Source organism: Arabidopsis thaliana, chromosome 2, assembly GCF_000001735.4.
Source record: "Arabidopsis thaliana chromosome 2, partial sequence".
NCBI lineage: Eukaryota > Viridiplantae > Streptophyta > Magnoliopsida > Brassicales > Brassicaceae > Arabidopsis > Arabidopsis thaliana.
In genome coordinates this window covers 9,727,460-9,743,788 of record NC_003071.7, presented here as the reverse complement: position 1 = coordinate 9,743,788, position 16,329 = coordinate 9,727,460, and the positions used below count along the sequence as shown (strand labels likewise).

The 16,329-nt window shown below is 34.3% G+C and overlaps 6 protein-coding genes and 1 long non-coding RNA gene across 8 annotated transcripts; 3 read left to right on the top strand and 4 right to left on the bottom strand.

Moving 5' to 3' along the window:
• The first annotated feature begins 321 nt into the window (after positions 1–321).
• On the top strand, positions 322–1,565 carry AT2G22890 (Kua-ubiquitin conjugating enzyme hybrid localization domain-containing protein). The gene has a single exon (NM_127854.3). It carries the CDS (start codon positions 450–452, stop codon positions 1,287–1,289), a length of 840 nt encoding a protein of 279 aa, NP_179874.1. The 5' UTR covers positions 322–449; the 3' UTR covers positions 1,290–1,565.
• A 523-nt stretch (positions 1,566–2,088) lies between these two features.
• Positions 2,089–4,381, bottom strand: EMB2001 (P-loop containing nucleoside triphosphate hydrolases superfamily protein). The gene is made up of 4 exons (NM_127852.4): positions 3,854–4,381; positions 3,691–3,760; positions 3,165–3,327; positions 2,089–3,077 (listed from the first exon to the last, which is right to left on the bottom strand). Exons 1-4 carry the CDS (start codon positions 4,311–4,313, stop codon positions 2,868–2,870), a joined length of 903 nt encoding a protein of 300 aa, NP_565543.1. The 5' UTR covers positions 4,314–4,381; the 3' UTR covers positions 2,089–2,867.
• AT2G22880 (VQ motif-containing protein) lies at positions 2,326–2,670 on the top strand (the record flags this gene model as incomplete). The annotated part of the gene is made up of 1 exon (NM_127853.1): positions 2,326–2,670. The coding sequence occupies one exon, from the start codon at positions 2,326–2,328 to the stop codon at positions 2,668–2,670; it is 345 nt and encodes a 114-aa protein (NP_179873.1).
• A 1,023-nt stretch (positions 4,382–5,404) lies between the features above and the next one.
• Positions 5,405–6,206, bottom strand: PSK2 (phytosulfokine 2 precursor). Its single transcript, NM_127851.5, has 2 exons — positions 6,001–6,206; positions 5,405–5,852 (listed from the first exon to the last, which is right to left on the bottom strand). The coding sequence occupies exons 1-2, from the start codon at positions 6,121–6,123 to the stop codon at positions 5,712–5,714; spliced, it is 264 nt and encodes an 87-aa protein (NP_179871.1). The 5' UTR covers positions 6,124–6,206; the 3' UTR covers positions 5,405–5,711.
• Positions 6,207–10,165: 3,959 nt separating this feature from the next.
• Positions 10,166–11,325, bottom strand: AT2G07850. The gene has a single exon (NR_140236.1): positions 10,461–11,316. It is a non-coding gene; the product is annotated as an other RNA (long non-coding RNA).
• bZIP6 (basic leucine-zipper 6) lies at positions 10,177–12,510 on the top strand. 2 transcript variants are annotated; one of them, NM_001202651.1, is made up of 2 exons: positions 10,389–11,213; positions 12,155–12,510. In NM_001202651.1, the coding sequence occupies exon 1, from the start codon at positions 10,505–10,507 to the stop codon at positions 11,186–11,188; it is 684 nt and encodes a 227-aa protein (NP_001189580.1). In that variant the 5' UTR covers positions 10,389–10,504; the 3' UTR covers positions 11,189–11,213; positions 12,155–12,510. The 2 variants fall into 2 exon arrangements, with proteins under 2 accessions (NP_179870.1, NP_001189580.1); NM_127850.3 differs by lacking the exon at positions 12,155–12,510 and having other exon boundaries at positions 10,177–11,497.
• On the bottom strand, positions 12,488–15,309 carry GRF1 (growth-regulating factor 1). Its single transcript, NM_127849.4, has 4 exons — positions 14,621–15,309; positions 14,245–14,457; positions 13,627–13,999; positions 12,488–13,326 (listed from the first exon to the last, which is right to left on the bottom strand). Exons 1-4 carry the CDS (start codon positions 14,946–14,948, stop codon positions 12,648–12,650), a joined length of 1,593 nt encoding a protein of 530 aa, NP_179869.1. The 5' UTR covers positions 14,949–15,309; the 3' UTR covers positions 12,488–12,647.
• Positions 15,310–16,329: the final 1,020 nt, after the last annotated feature.

The window sequence follows — 16,329 nt, the reverse complement described above, 5'->3', positions numbered from 1 at the left end:
TGAAGAACTCTATATGCTTTTGGTGATTTGGTTCCTTTGATGGTGGTTGATATTTCCTTGATTATATACCCAATTCATATCTCTAAACCAAGTGAATATTTTATTTTTGTTTTAACGCATCTCCAAGTAAATGTTTTTTTATTCCTAAAGTTTTCTCTAAAGAAAAAATAAATATATATAGAAATCTGTATTAACGAGTAATTTTGGGTTTAATAATACTTTTTAATGTTAGGTTTTAGTTGGTAACTTCATAAATTAATCCAAATTTTTTGAGATTTTCTTTGAATGTTATTATCTCAATACTCTCTTACTTTCTTTGGTCAAAATTATCTCTTTTAAATGATTTTTTTATCCTGTCACAAAAAAAAACATATCCTTGTTTTATTTAGCTTTGGAAAAAAAAACAAGAAACTTGATATATCTTTTCAGACATCACATACTCTGCTTCAATGGCTACATCTCTTCAAACCAAATACACTCTAAATCCCATCACAAACAACATCCCAAGAAGCCACCGTCCATCGTTTCTCCGTGTCACTTCCACCACCAACTCTCAGCCTAACCATGAGATGAAGCTTGTTGTTGAGCAACGACTTGTGAATCCTCCTCTCTCCAACGACCCAACTCTACAATCTACATGGACTCACCGGTTATGGGTTGCAGCTGGCTGCACCACCGTGTTTGTCTCTTTTTCCAAATCAATCATTGGAGCATTTGGTTCTCATCTCTGGCTCGAACCATCTTTAGCCGGTTTCGCCGGGTATATCTTAGCAGATCTAGGTTCTGGTGTGTACCACTGGGCCACCGATAACTACGGTGATGAGTCTACGCCTCTAGTAGGAATCCATATCGAAGACTCTCAAGATCATCACAAGTGTCCATGGACAATCACCAAACGGCAATTTGCAAACAATCTACATTTTATGGCTCGAGGCACAACCTTGATAGTTCTCCCACTAGACCTTGCTTTTGATGACCATGTGGTTCATGGCTTTGTAAGCATGTTTGCATTTTGTGTATTGTTTTGTCAGTTGTTCCATGCTTGGGCTCATGGAACGAAGAGCAAGCTTCCACCTCTTGTGGTTGGGTTGCAAGACATTGGGCTTCTTGTTTCACGGATACATCACATGAATCATCACCGAGCACCGTATAACAACAATTACTGCGTAGTGAGTGGGGTGTGGAACAAGGTTTTGGATGAAAGCAATGTCTTTAAGGCAATGGAGATGGTGTTGTATATCCAACTTGGGGTGAGACCGAGGTCATGGACCGAGCCAAACTACGAATGACGGAAGAAACCGACATATCCAAATGTTAGCCGTCACTTTTAGCTATATTCTTCGCTTTAAGTGGGAAAAACTCGATTTTTTAGCCGCGGCTTCGAGATTAATTTATATTTAGTTTAAGATATAATATGTCAAAAACCAAATGTTTTCTTTTACTTAAAAACATGTAGATCACAATTGTGATAGATTTGATAAGTTTAATATATCATTTTTGGGTAAATGTAACAATTTCTAAAATGTTTGCATTGTATGGAAAGTGATATTCAAGGTTTGTAGATAGGATATCTTTCTCCGTTATACATATTTTTTTTTTCTATGCGGATAATTGAGTCTCATCACTTATCGAGATATCTCTTTACATTATTGCTTTTACTCTGACACTCGGAAGCAAAAGTTTTGTTTGCTTGTTATATTGTGTAGTTGTGGACCTAAACAGTTTTCAGGATCCTAACGGAAGGTAACTAATTAAGGCACAACCTTATTTCATACCACCCAACCAAAGTTCAAATGTTTAATTTATATCTAATAATTTCTTATGCGTTAATATATACTTAATCTTTTAAATAAAATTAAATTACATACCTAATTTATCAAATTATATGCAAAATTATATATTCTGCTGACGTTAGATACCACATATTTGATGATAATGATGACATGAATGCCATGTTACTAATGACACCGTTGCCATGTCATCTAGATTATTTTTTAACAAAAACTACGTTAATCCAAAAATGTACTCATTGCTTTTCACCTAACATTTAAATAAACAAGAAAATAAAAATAGTTAGCACACCCACGTTGACATTTCAATTCCATGAATCATCCCATCTCGTTCCCATTCATTTCACTTAAAAGTCAAAAACCAAGTAAGCCGCAAAAGAAGATCATAAAACCCAAAATGACTTACACGCTTCAAAACGTTGACATAATAATGCCGTCCACACACTTATAAATACTTATATGTGTACACACAAAGCCATCAAGGTAAGACACTTCGCTTCAAATCATTTGTGTATTACAGAAACTTCTGATCGTCATGGAAGCTACTTCACAACCATGTTTCTCTCATAACTCCTCACTTCATTCGACCCGTAAGCAACCGGCAAAGCCATGGAAAAAACCCGTAACGGGCTTGCCTCAGAGGATGCATCCTAAAGTTTACAGAGTCGAGCCTGTTAACTTCAAGGAGTTAGTTCAGAGGCTAACTGGTGCAGAAGACGTTGAGCAAGAGGTACATCAAGTTGAAGCTAAACCAGTCAAGATTTCTGATGATACAACAACAGCTAAGGATAATCCGTTCGCGTTTGATCTTTCACCTTCGTCATCTCGGTTCTGGGAAGCTTTCCCTCTGCTTAGTCCTGCTAATCTATCAAGATGGTAGCAAGAAAGAAGCTATTCTTGCCAATTTTTCGGCAATTCATGAATTTGTTTCATCAGAATTAGAACTGTAGTAGTAACACTTTATGATCTTATCTTTAAATACAAAAGTTACTGTTACATTACAAAACTACAATTTGATATAACCAATGATTCAAAACCGACCTTTTCGAACATTTGTTTACGAAATTTACGCGCTACCTATTGATCCCAGTAGTTTCTCAGCTGCGACATGTGAAGAAGAAGCTCGTCTCTGCCTAAACCAGATACACTACTCGTCAAAATCCAAGGAGGATGTACTTTAAAATTCTCTCTAATGATTTGTTGGAAAGCTTTAATGTTCTCATCAGGTCTTTTCCCTTTCGTTGCTTTCATTTTATCGCATTTCGTAAACACGAAAGTCATCGGTACCTGAAAAATCATCGAAAAACGTCATTTAACAAGTCCTCAAAGCAACATTTCACTGAACACACAAAAGCCAGAATTGGTACCACATACATTGTTGCGACCAAGCCAATTAGCACAATCAAGATCAATCTTCTGAGGAGGAACACTTGCATCGATGAGAAGTAGAACACAAACAAGACTGTCTCTATTCAAGAAGTAACCTTTAGTAAACGCAGACCAATCTGTTTTCGCAGCATCTGAAACTTTAGCAAATCTGCAAATATATTCTCAACATCAAACAATAATAACGTTTATCTGAAAGCAAGATATCAACAAATACATATCCAAATCCACTATGTATCAGTTCAAACCGAGTTAGCCAACTCAACCGGTTCGGTTCGGAACCACCTTACTAAATTTACCAAAACTTAATTCTAAGTTTAAGTAAAATTACTAATAGACTATACTAAACTGAAATTTTATCCAAATGTACCAGTTCAGAACTAAGCCAATCGAACTACCAAACCAAAAATACCGAACTCTTATCCTAAATTTTACCAAAATGAACTGAAATATACCAAATTTAGCCAAAGAAAACTGATTGTTTTATCCAAAAGCAAGAGATCAAAACACATACCCATAACCAGGCAAATCCACAATGTACCAACTCTTATTCACCAAGAAGTGATTTATAAGCTGAGTCTTCCCTGTTTCACCAAATAAAAATCCAAACTTTCAGATTTCCAAAACTTAAAAGGTTCGATTTTTATAACCAAATTGAAAGGAATAAAAACACAAACCAGGTTTCTTAGAAGTAAGAGCAACTTCTTTCTTACGAACCAAACAATTGATAAGCGAAGACTTGCCAACATTAGAACGACCCAAAATCGCAATCTCAGGACGATCATCTTTAGGACAATCTCTAGCACGAGCACTACTTTTAACAAATTCAACTTCTTTGATTTGTGAATGACCCGCAAAAGGTCCGATTACGATATTTGAACCCGGAAGAACCATATCATCTGTTAGTTCCTCAATCTCTACACCAGGAGGTATGAATAACACTGACTTAGCGAATTTAGTCGCGTCGGAGATCGACCGATTCGTTGTTGTTGTTGGATTGTTCGTGGAGGCTGAGATTTTTGGGATGGAGATGAAATTAGGGTTACGAAATGATTGGAGAGTGTGGAATTTTTGAGATTTGGGTATTAGAGGAGTGAGATTTATCGTTAAGGATCGATATCGGAGAAGTAGCACCATTTTGTTTTGTGTGTGTTTTGGGTTTAGAACGAAGAAGATAGGGTTTTTAGAGTTTTAGACCAGAGTCGTTCCTTCTGCTTCAGACGGAGGCTTTCATATGCTGACATTTTTTTTTGTGTCAACAATAATATAAAAACAACTAGATTTTAACTAATTTTGCAATCAAGAATGTCATAAGTTGTGTTACTTACATATGTTTTGATCTAGCGCAACTTTTGTACACATGTTGGAGTACCAAACAAAATTTTCATCAAAGATAATTTTAGAAAAAAGGTCTATTTTCTCATAAAAAGTATCAGTAGATAGAGCTCATATATTTTAACTCTAGTTCATATGTCTATAAAATAAAAGTTTTATCCTTATTTTCTCCGAAATGAAAGTTCTATAACTTAATGTACTTCGAGTAAATAGTTCGAGATCTATAACCCACATAGCTAGGTTTAATCAGTTTACTGTATACTTTACCCATTGATAAACCAATTAAACTTAATTATAACCAATAACTTTGCAAAAAAACTTATTATAAGTTTGGAACTTTGTCTATATCTAGAAGTTGAATGTGCACTTGTAGGAGATATTGTGTCTACCTTTGGTGTATATTTTAAGACAGATATAACAAAAATTTCTTATTACAATTAGAAAATTTTACAGAGCTGTTTAAATTTGATGCTCAATTTCTAATTAAACTAGTTTTTTCTATTACAATTACAAATGATTGTTGACTACTCTATTCCATGCGCAAGAGGTTTTTCCCTCCGTTCGATTGAAGTGGGAGCTTTTCAAAAATATTTAGCTTCGCTCTCGTAGTTAACAGCTGCATTATGACGGCAGAGTCTCTACACTCTTTCAGCATAAAGACATGACTACATTAGTGATGGCTAATTATCATATGATTGTATATTACGAGACCATATACACAATCAGTCTGAAAATATAAATTTGGTTCTTCAGATTCGATCAAACATATACAGTAGTACTTTTGTGTACACGACGATATATCGATCTTTGCTAGTTATATGAAATAAATGTTTAGCAGTCTCTCAACTAATCAAACAAGCCAACATGTATTTTCAATAAAAAAGATTCCATGAATCCACTCTCAATTTTATAGTTTATTTATAAATATACGCGTACTTCATGTGTGTGTGTGTTTTTAATGAGTTTTCAACACATATATGCAACAACACTATAAAGTTTTTATTGTCAAACTTCTTAAACATACAACGACACTATAAACTTTTTATTGTCAAACTTCTAGTTCTACAATATATCATCCAAAATACATATAAATAATCACAATCATAACTATCTTGATCTTGTATGTGACAAATACTAATTAAGGATGACATAAATTACATAATCTTGAGCAAAAGTTTGTTAGAAATGAGTAAGTGAAAATCAAGGATGCTTCTTCTTCTGGGTATAGATGTAATCAGTATGAGCGACCAAAGTCCTCCTCATTAAGCAATCTTCGTCGTCTGCACCACAGTTTTCGTCTACCATATGCATGTCATCTAATTTTCCTTCTATCTTCTTCTCCTGCCAAAGTAATCATCATACATTACAAAAAATTTATTAAACCTATTCGATGTGTTAAATATTTTTAAAAATTTAGAAGCTCTGATATTGGTTATTTTGTGTTTATATATGGAAATTGATTCATGCATGGCATGTGAATCAGACTAACCATGTTACATGGATCGGCAGCAGTCGTGATAGAGATGGAGATGGCCGGTTCGGGGCGGGCAGTGCACATTAGCGTGGAGCAAAGGAGAAGAGCTATGGTGAGCAAAGCGGAGACGTTTGCCATTTTTGTGATATTTTCTTTGAAGGGAGAGAGATGCTTAAAGAAGATGTGTTGACGGGTTTGGCTTCTTTGAAACTCAAATTTATTTATAGCCAAATTTTAGTCAAATCTATTTTTGTTTTGTTCATTTATTTAGTTATTATATAACCCAAAAAGTGGATCTTATCGCACGTTGATAACCTCGAATTTTCTATTTTATTTATGGGTATCTAATTGTGGAGTTTGGTGGACTCATTAGTCTCATTTGAATGACCGATTAAATCGGAAGTTGAATTTAATTAAATATTTGTTTGCACTTGTGCATAGTGTTTAGCGGTGGAATTGGACCAAACCCATAAGAAAAGTAAATCAAAATATAAGTCGCAGCGTGTATGAAACGTGGGATGATAGAGTGATAAATGATAATCACCATCCACTTCTTAAAAGCATTGATTCCATATTAATATATTCAAAAGTTCTATGGCGTCACCTACCTACATTAGCAAAATATCATTTGACATGATATATGCAAATATAAACACTATAGATTCCACACGAATGCAATGGATCTACCGTTATATATGGTGTAGTTGTAGTTGATACAACTGTCAATATGGTTAGTGGACGTCCCTACCCGATTAGTGTGACATGGTGTTCTTATCATCCGTTTGGAACGCACCAAATTTAAAAGCGTGTATTGGAGAGTATATTACAAGTCGGTGTGTGACTAATCATATATATAACCCAAACCGTGTCAAATAAATCGGGGGAAAAAAAAACTGTAATCATAAAGAAATTTATGTACAATTTAATATCAGACACAGAGACTAACTATACAAGTATTATACATTTCCAAAGTTTCGGTGTTGACGTATATATATAGTTCACGAGACTGGTTTAGCTTTGGTATACTTGTATAAACTACTACTCTATGTTCGCTAGGACATAGCCATGCATGTCTCGTTGCTTCTATAAATTAATGCACCAAACTTCATAAAAATAAAATAAAATAAGAAATTATTGATTGGTTTGTGAGTTAACTTGTTGGATTGGTTCAACTAGCAAAACTAATTGAGAAAAAATCAAAAGTCTTTTGTTGTGTTAAATTCTCCATTAATCTCACTCTTAAATGAATTTTCTCAAAAACATTCAATAAATAAAAATCATAATAATGTACCAAGCACTACTTTCATTTTATTCTACTTATTTTATTAATTTTTTTTCATCTAGGTGGTCGCTAAATAATCGCAGAGGAGTCTCTACGATACTCGTTATTTATGTGATTCAATCGTAACTCAGTCGTTATATTTTACGACTACAATATGACTAATGTTATGACAGCGGGTATTAGTCGTATCGTAGTGGTCATTTAGCGACTAAAGTTACGACTATTTTGTTTAGCGACTCTGGATTAGCGACTAAGGCTATTACTCGTAATATAGTCGACTTCTACTTTAACGAGTATATTGCTACTAATGTTGTAGTTTGAAAACCCGTGTTTTCTTGTAATATAGCGGGTAATTACCTAGTTTGTAATAAAAGAGATTCAAGAGTGAGCTAGTCGAAAATTACTATAGCTAGTCTTTGACACACTTGTGTAATTCTCTCTTGTGAAACTCAAGATAACTACTGGATATTTGAATCTCCAGCAAAGATGTAAAGCTTGATCAGAAAATTATCGCTAGCGACAATATAAAGCGACCAAAAACTCTACTACAAATAAGTTGTTTGAAGGCAAGATTGTTGGCTCCCGAAACCCAAGTAAACTTGTCTACTTTATACAAAAATTTCAAGCTCGCACGGATTTGTTTTTGGACATTTTCCCGAAAGACCTCAAACTAATTTTGAGTTGGACTTGAATCACTATACGAAAAACAGATATTAATAGCACTTTATGATAGTGTTTTCTATGTTTACGCTTTAGTTGACTTTTCATGTAAGTAATTATATACTAGAATGTTATTTTCTAATTTTTTGATGTGGGACGTTGGTTTGTCTTCCAACAAAGATCGTGGAGAGATAACACCGATGTTAACTTAGGAAACATTAAGACTAACCAAAACTATCGCTGATGAAACCAAGGACACCATCAACATTTTTAGAGTTAAATAGAAGTTTACCATAAAGGATCGCTTTGTGACGGTGGTGAAAACTTGATATTAAAAATTTTGGTCTTTTGCTTAACAATAATAAAACATGGTTGTAATCAAGATCATCAAAGCTTGATGATCTTAACATTTAGCTTTCAATGAGGGCACAAAGTATATTGATTGTGATTATCATACTATACTTTTTTTTTTTATGAATATCAAATATGACATATACATATATGATATATCATATCTCAACAAATGCATATACAATGTTTATATTATATGAGTATCATATCTTTGGATAAATTTGTTGTACTTATCATTGTGGTTTAAGTTGATTTATGATTTATAAAAGGTTGTATACATACATATGTTATAACGAAATTGTGAGGACATATTTTTAAGATCTACTAAAAAGTTACTTTTAATTTCTTTGGAGAATGTTGTTTTTGTTGGATTTGAAAGACTTATAGACTCAACCCAGAGATTTTAGTGAATGGTGAACCAAAATCTGACCAAGAGTTTTCTTCGAGTGAGAACCATGTGTGTGTATTTATTCAGTTTAGTTTACATAGGATCTTTCAATTAGAGAAAAATTATTTATATAAAATTATTTTATCTAGGTTGGAAGACCAATTTTAAACCAAATAATAAAGTTATTAACATTTTCAGTGCCACTTTTATATTTTCTTTATTTTAGCGAAGATTTTGCGTCAATGTACGATTTTAAAATAAAGATGGACATCTCTAATTCATCAAAATGACACAAGAAAAAATATTTAGCATTAGAGCATGAAAATCAAATCAAATCATGAACTGATGATATCATTTATTTCAGTCTTTCTTATTTTTTGTTTTATTTTTGCCTATTAGCTAGCCTAATGCCAGTTTTATCTCCCTACATCCAAATTCGAGCCCACGCAAGTTTCTGAACAAGATTTACACGATTTGATATTTCAATAACAAATTGGGCTAGACAATAGTAAATCTTGATGCGTTAAAAAATACGTAGAATCACCTACTTATATTCTATAATAGCAACAATATATATATTTAATAAAAGAGAAGTTGTGATTATTAAAACTAAAAAGATAATGTGGGAAGCATTTGAATGATACATCTTTATGCGATTAAAGTTTGATTTAACATGCTACCAAACCATATAATAAAAGTTTTCTAAATATATTTCTGCTTTACTACTTTTGAAGATTTGGCATGTGGCCGTTGCTATAGTTTTTCTCTTCTTTATTATCTTCTTATTTCGAATAAACTAACTAACCGAAAATTTAGAGCACAAAAATGTATTTAAAAATCATTAATTTGTTGTTGGACGTATTATTCATTGATAAGATTATTTTTTCTTTTATTTATTTGTTAGATAAATAAGATTCTCTTTCGTTCTTAAATAGCTTTTCGTTAAACATAAATATTTTGTTTAATTCCAATTAATTTTGAAATTACTTTATCACGATTGATAAAAAACACACAAAAAATAACATATTGAGAAAATATATCAGTATTCGGTATTTATTTTTAGTTTGGTAGTTACACCAGGTACCAACTAATATATAGATTCTCTAAGTACCTTTCAAATACTAAAATCATATAAACAACTTACTCAAACATTTTGTGGAAAAGAAAAAAACATTTTTGATACGAACCAATATGAAATAAAAAGCTGGATTTAGTTAAAATCAGATAAATTTTGATTGAAATAAAAACCAAAAACGAACGTTGTGATTGAATTTTATGTTAGTTGTTTCATGTCCAACCACTAATTACACCAACTACACATATAAATCAATCGACCAACGACACCATATTCATTTTTTTGAGCCTCAAATTTATTTTATTTATTTGAACTTCTCTCTTTTTCTTTGTTCTGTTGTAAATCTAGATTTGAATACAATGGCGACAAATTAGATGAATGGACAATGCATGTGTTAAATATGGACTGTTTCTTCATCACTAAGCTATAACAAACATTTGGTTTAACAATTTTAATCACTTTTTTATTTTCAGAAAGTGACCTTAAACGAGTCCTATTGGCTATTGGTGTCCCACAAAATATTTTTCTACTTTCATATAAATCATAAAAGTTGGGTCTTGAAAAATAATACCAACCCCACATAGTGCCACATGACTCAAAAGTCGTTATACGTATAAAATACGGTCATACATAGTATTTCAAAAATTACCAAAATACCCTTACCAATTTTCCTTTAAATTCCAGTCTCCTTCAAATCAATGCTTCCCTTTTCTCCTTCTCTTCTCTCTCTTCTCTCTAATTAAACAATTTTAAACCGGTCATTATGATGTCTACTGTACCGGCCTTTACCTTTACTGAACCGGGTTTGGTTAACCAATTATCGGATTTCCAGACCGGATTCACTCCTTGGGAATTGAACTGCTCCGATCTCTTCTCTACAATCCATCTCGAACCGGTCGTACCGAGTCCTTGTTCTGGTGAATCCGATGCCGGTTCTGTCAAAATTAACACCGATTTTAACGGTTTTGACGAATCGTGTATCGGTTCCATCAAAACTAACTCCGGTTCTGATGATTCCAACCTTTTCCACGGCGTACCGAGTCCTCAATCCGACGAATTGGACTCAAAAAACACGAAAATCCGAAGTAACGCCACGAATCATAACCGGAACAAATTGAACCGGTCGGTTTTGCAGGTGACTGACGACCGTAAACGCAAACGGATGGAATCAAACCGAGAATCAGCGAAGCGGTCGAGGATGCGTAAACAAAGACACATTGATAATTTAAAAGACGAAGCAAATCGTCTCGGTTTAGAAAACCGGGAACTCGCAAACCGGCTTCGAATTGTTTTGTACAACATCGCATTAATGTGTACGGACAACAATCAGCTTTTGTCGGAACAAGAGATTCTCAGACGGAGATTCTTGGAGATGAGGCAGATTTTGATTTTCAGACAGCTTCAGCTGAATCCATCATTGATCATCAATCATCATCATATGATTTGAAAGAAAAAAAAATAGAAAAAAAAAAGTTTAGAACGGAAAAAAAAAATTAGATAAAAGCGAAGTATTTTTATTTCTGTGTCTCTTTTGATCACTCTTATGTGTAAATGAGAATATGAGTGTTACTTTAGATGATGGACTTCGTTTTTTTTTTGCTGTTGTTTCGTACTTGGGCCTCTCTAATCATATTTATCAAGGCCCATTAGTGAGTGGGCTAAAAGATATAAGCCTAATCAACTACTCTTGTTGACGACTACCACCCTATCATGTATTTAAAACCTTCTGCATCAAGTTGGAGTCGTCGGCTTTGAGGGTTGGAATGAAACCTCTACGTCAACCAGAGTCTTTCACAGACTTCCCAATTCCCATGTTCAGCTTGTTTCCTCTTTGATTCCTTCTTATTCCTCAAGTAGACAGACCGCAAGATTCTTCCTACAAGCCTTTTTTTTATCAAGTACGTAGACGGAATTAAGTATAGTTAGAAAAATATATGCAAATTTGAATAACGTATTATTTGTTTAAAATATATGCAAAACTATTAACCATTAACCATTAACCATTAACCATTTTGGGAAAAGATTGTTAATGATCTAACACTAAATTTATCATATGAAAGCAACAAGGTTATGTACTCCAAACTATATCTAATACTGTACTCTTGAGTCTTGAAGCATCTTGCATCTAGTGAAGATATTTATTCGGTAAGAATTGTCGTGTCTAGTGCAAGTGGAAGTGTCTGGATCGTCCCACACATGCCACGTGTTAGAATAAAATCTCCAAAAATTACACAAAAAAATCCAAATTAAAAACGTTATGGACCATCCATACATTGAGAGATTGGTCCTCCTCCACTCTTTATAATCAATTTCATTTTTTCTTGAAGAAAAACAAAAACAGGAATAAGTGAAAGGTAGGGTTAGAGAGAGAAGAGCAAAAAGTAGTTACAGGGACCCAAAAGTGGAGAAACAGAACCCAAAAAAAAAAAAAAAAAAACTAAAGTTGGAGACAGTTGTTTTGAAGAAGTGTTCTATGTCCAATCCACAAACAATGTTGCCTCTTGTCTGCAACTAGGAAACCTCTCGTCAAAATCTCTCAAGGATCACAAATTTTGTGACACTAACACTTGGTTTTAATTTTGTGGTTAGTGAAAAAAGTAAAAATTTGTATATTTTTCAGTTTTAGAACATTGTGTACATAGACTTCTTAAAACCAGGGATTTAGCTCAACGGCTATAAGAGGAACAATAAAATCAAGAATTTGATGATTGAGAACAAATAAGAGGAAAAACAAAGAACAAAGATTATGAAGAAAAAAACACACATCTCTCCTTTAGTTTCTTCTTGCTTTATATAGAAAGAAAACAGCAACAGAAACAACAATGCATCAAGTAAGAAAAACCAGAAACAGAGAAAAACAGAGTGTTTTTGTTTTCGCAATTGTCCTTAGTTTTTTTTTTTCAGTTTCACAGAGAAGGAGCAGTAGCAGAAGTATTCATCAGCGTGGTCGGGCCAAGCGGATCTTTTCCATCACCGTTCTTATTGTTGTTATCGCCAATGATGGTGCTGCTTGCCGAGCTGCTGTTAGAAAGAGAACCAAATGTCGACTTTTGCAAGACGCCTGTTGGAGAGGAACCAAACTTGGGACTATTGGTCGTGCTGTTTAGTACCTCGCCGAGTGGACCTCCCATGGAGTTGTTATTACCCCAGGAGATTGGTATCCAGTTATTCGTCTTTTTCCCGGGGTCAAGAAACTCGGTGTTGACGCCTAATCCCATGTGGATCGCGGGGTCAAACTCACGCGATAACCTTAAAGGTGAGAGTGCAAGTTTATCTTGAACAGGGGAAGATGGAGCCATAGGGATTGACATTGAGAGCTGAGTCCAATCCGATTTCAGCTCTTCGGGCCAAGAATCGACATTGTTGTGATTCCCCGCGTGCTTGGCTTGGTTGCCGAAGTCAAGATACGATCCAAAGCCTTTGGAAGAGGTTGCATACGAGGCTTGTTTATGCGACGGATTAAGTAACGAATCAGAAGAGATGAGTCCGAATTCAAAGGGATTATTGCTTTGTTTCGGATGAGTTTCCTTCGACTGTAAGTTCATCGTGGCAGGAAAAACCGAAGCCCCTCGAGAATTTTGAACTCTGCAATGCAACAAACAACCATTAAGATTTCTTGTTAATTTGTTACATCATTGAATCATCAAGAAAAGGAGAGTAAACAGTTCATTAAAGCAAAAAAATCCAAATATATGGAATCCTAAGCCTCATATTAATAAGGAGTGGTCACAATCATAAAAGATGTAGTAATAATGAATTGGTGGGTCTACTACTTACTCATAGGGCAAAGAAGTATTTAAAAGTTGAAAAAGGTATGAACATTAAAAACTTAAGAATATGCAGATAAGTTATATCAAAAAGGCAAGAGATGTTAAACGTTTTCACCTGTTAGCCAAAGAATCTGTAGATTGATTATTGGTATGATGTTGTGTTCCAACAGCAGCGGCAAGGCTATTGTTATTATCTGATCCACGCATCGCAACAGCTGAAGTCCCCGCTGCCGCTTTGGACACAGCAGCAGCGGTAGAAGCGGCAGCAGCAGAAGCAGCGGCGGCAGCATTAGTATTGTGGCCATTTTGGCCTTCCACAGGCTTTCTTGAACGATGGCGGCCTCTGTTAATATGTCGTTCACAGTACTTTTGATCGGGAACAGCGTCCCTCGAGCACCGCCATTTCTTTCCATCTGTCCGGCGACATCTCCCTGGCTCGGGATCCATGTTACCACCGGAAAAGCCCAGATGAAAAGAGCCCCATCCAACTTCATAATCACACAAAACAAAAAAATCTCTCAAGATCTCATAAAAACACCATTCCCCTAACAAAGCAAGAATCTTTAATAAACCCACCACCAATCCATACAAGATTCAATGTTCCAAAGGACTATACACTAAAAAAGATAGTATAAAGTTAATTCTTGGCTAATGTATTGGAGATAAAAGGAATCAAAACTATTGATCAATAATCTCAAATCTTTGAAAACAAAAGATAAGGAAGAGAACTTACAAGAATTAGGAGGCAAGGAACCATAAGGGAAAAAAGATTTCTTGAGAGAGAGAAGTAAACTAGATGGAACAGGGACATTGGCTGTGATATACTTATAGATCAACGCCTGTTGCTCTAGCTCTGCCCACTGAGTCAATGAAAAAGGTCCTTTTACTCCTGTCAACAAGTTTCCATGCATGTTGCTTGTGTTCATCATTCCTCCTAAACCATATCCTGACACCACAACAAAACCAATATTCCAAAATCAAGACTTCACTAAATCAAACTCTAATCAAAACCCATTTCTGTAATCTAACTCTAAGCAAAAGCCATATACTGATTTTCAAGAAAGTAAAAAAAAAAAGCAGAGTACTTTAGTTGTTTTTACAGTTCAGACCTGAGTTTCTACAGTACTGAAGATAAGGTGAGACATCTGATTTGCCTGAAGCAGAAGAGAAGCTAAGCATGTGTTCTTGTCCTTTACGAGGATCATTAATAGTGGTAGATCTCAGTAAAGGGATGCCTTGATGAAACGACAGCGTTTTAGCAGAGGCAGGGGAAGAAGAGAATCCATCAGTTGATGTTCGTGAGAGCTTTGAACTTCTCCAGCAATCTTCACCATCGAAACCGGATCTTTCTTGCTTGTTACTGAAACCAGATCCGAGTTCAGTTTGACCCGGAGAAGAAACGGTTTCATGACCAGAAACACGAACTCCAAGATCCATAAAAAATGGATTCAGAAGGAGACAAAGAAAAAGTAGTGCTAAATAATCACTTCAGAGATTTTTCCCATGGGAGGTAATCGCTTTGAGCTCAGTGAAGAAGAGAACCGAGAGAGAGAGAGAGACAGAGGGAGAAGAACGAGGCTAAGTTTTTTTATTTTATTTTATACTCTAGATATTATTTTTATTATTTTGGAGAAAGGATATTTATTATTTAATAATAACAAAAAGTAATAATTGTGGGAGTGAGAGATATGATATAGCTTTGGGTGGAGACAAAGAATGGTACCGAAAACACAATCAAGATCTCGGACATGTTACTACAAAGAAATGAAAACTATAATCAGATGCTCTACGTATGATTTTATTTTGATTTATGTATTATTTAAGATTTTAATAATTTTGTGGTTACTTTTGTGATATGAGAAAAATAATTATAGAGGAAGCAAACAATGAACTTTTTAAGATAAAAGACATGTGGACACCACGTGAGACATGTCTCTCTAGTTTCAACTTCAAACCCTAAGAAAGGAATTTTCATTTGCTTTTTGCTTTTTGCTCTAAAATTTGTTATGGTATGCATTTTTACCAAACGTTGCAAAGGGAAAGATGGGGTATACTTTAAGTGAGATTTTAGTATGAAAGAAGTTAGAGAATGAGATTGTCGTATTGAAATAATAAATATAGTATTGAGTTGAGTATCAAATATCTATCAGATTCACGTGGTTCCCAATTGTATTTGGACTGTCTAATGGTGTTCTCCAATGTACCCCAGCTGATTATAGTTACATGGGCCATTTATGTTTTTCAATCCTATCTCTTGGGTTTAAGTTTTATTACAACTTTTTTTTTTCAAATGGCCTTATCCCTTATGTAACATAAGTACATAAGTACATCATATTCATCGCTAGTGAAACTCATATCAATTAGGTTATGAATAATTTGTATTTGAAACCTTAAATCAGAAATTAGATAAGATTTTAATGGTTATATAAATTATATGAGTCAGTTCATTTTTTGCCAATAAGTTTTGAATCGGAAGTCTATAATCTAATATGATATTAGAATATGATTTATAATTCGTGTCTATCCCAATCGAAAATCGGTTCGATCCTAGCAAAAAAATTTTAGACAGCAGATTTTGCAAACAATTCTAGGGGCATTACTTTGAAAAATGTGCATCTTGAGTTTTGCATTCGTATCAAATGTTCAGAAATTCAAATTCACCTTACCTTTCTATTTTCCAAAAAGGTTAAAATGATTTTTTTTTTTTTAATTTGCTTTGAAATTAAGAAGTTGGGCTTTTCGATTCACATAAGCCTTTTCGTCGTAATCAAATATTAAAGGTGCCTAGAAGTCTAGGATGGGAGCTGGATCCAAACTA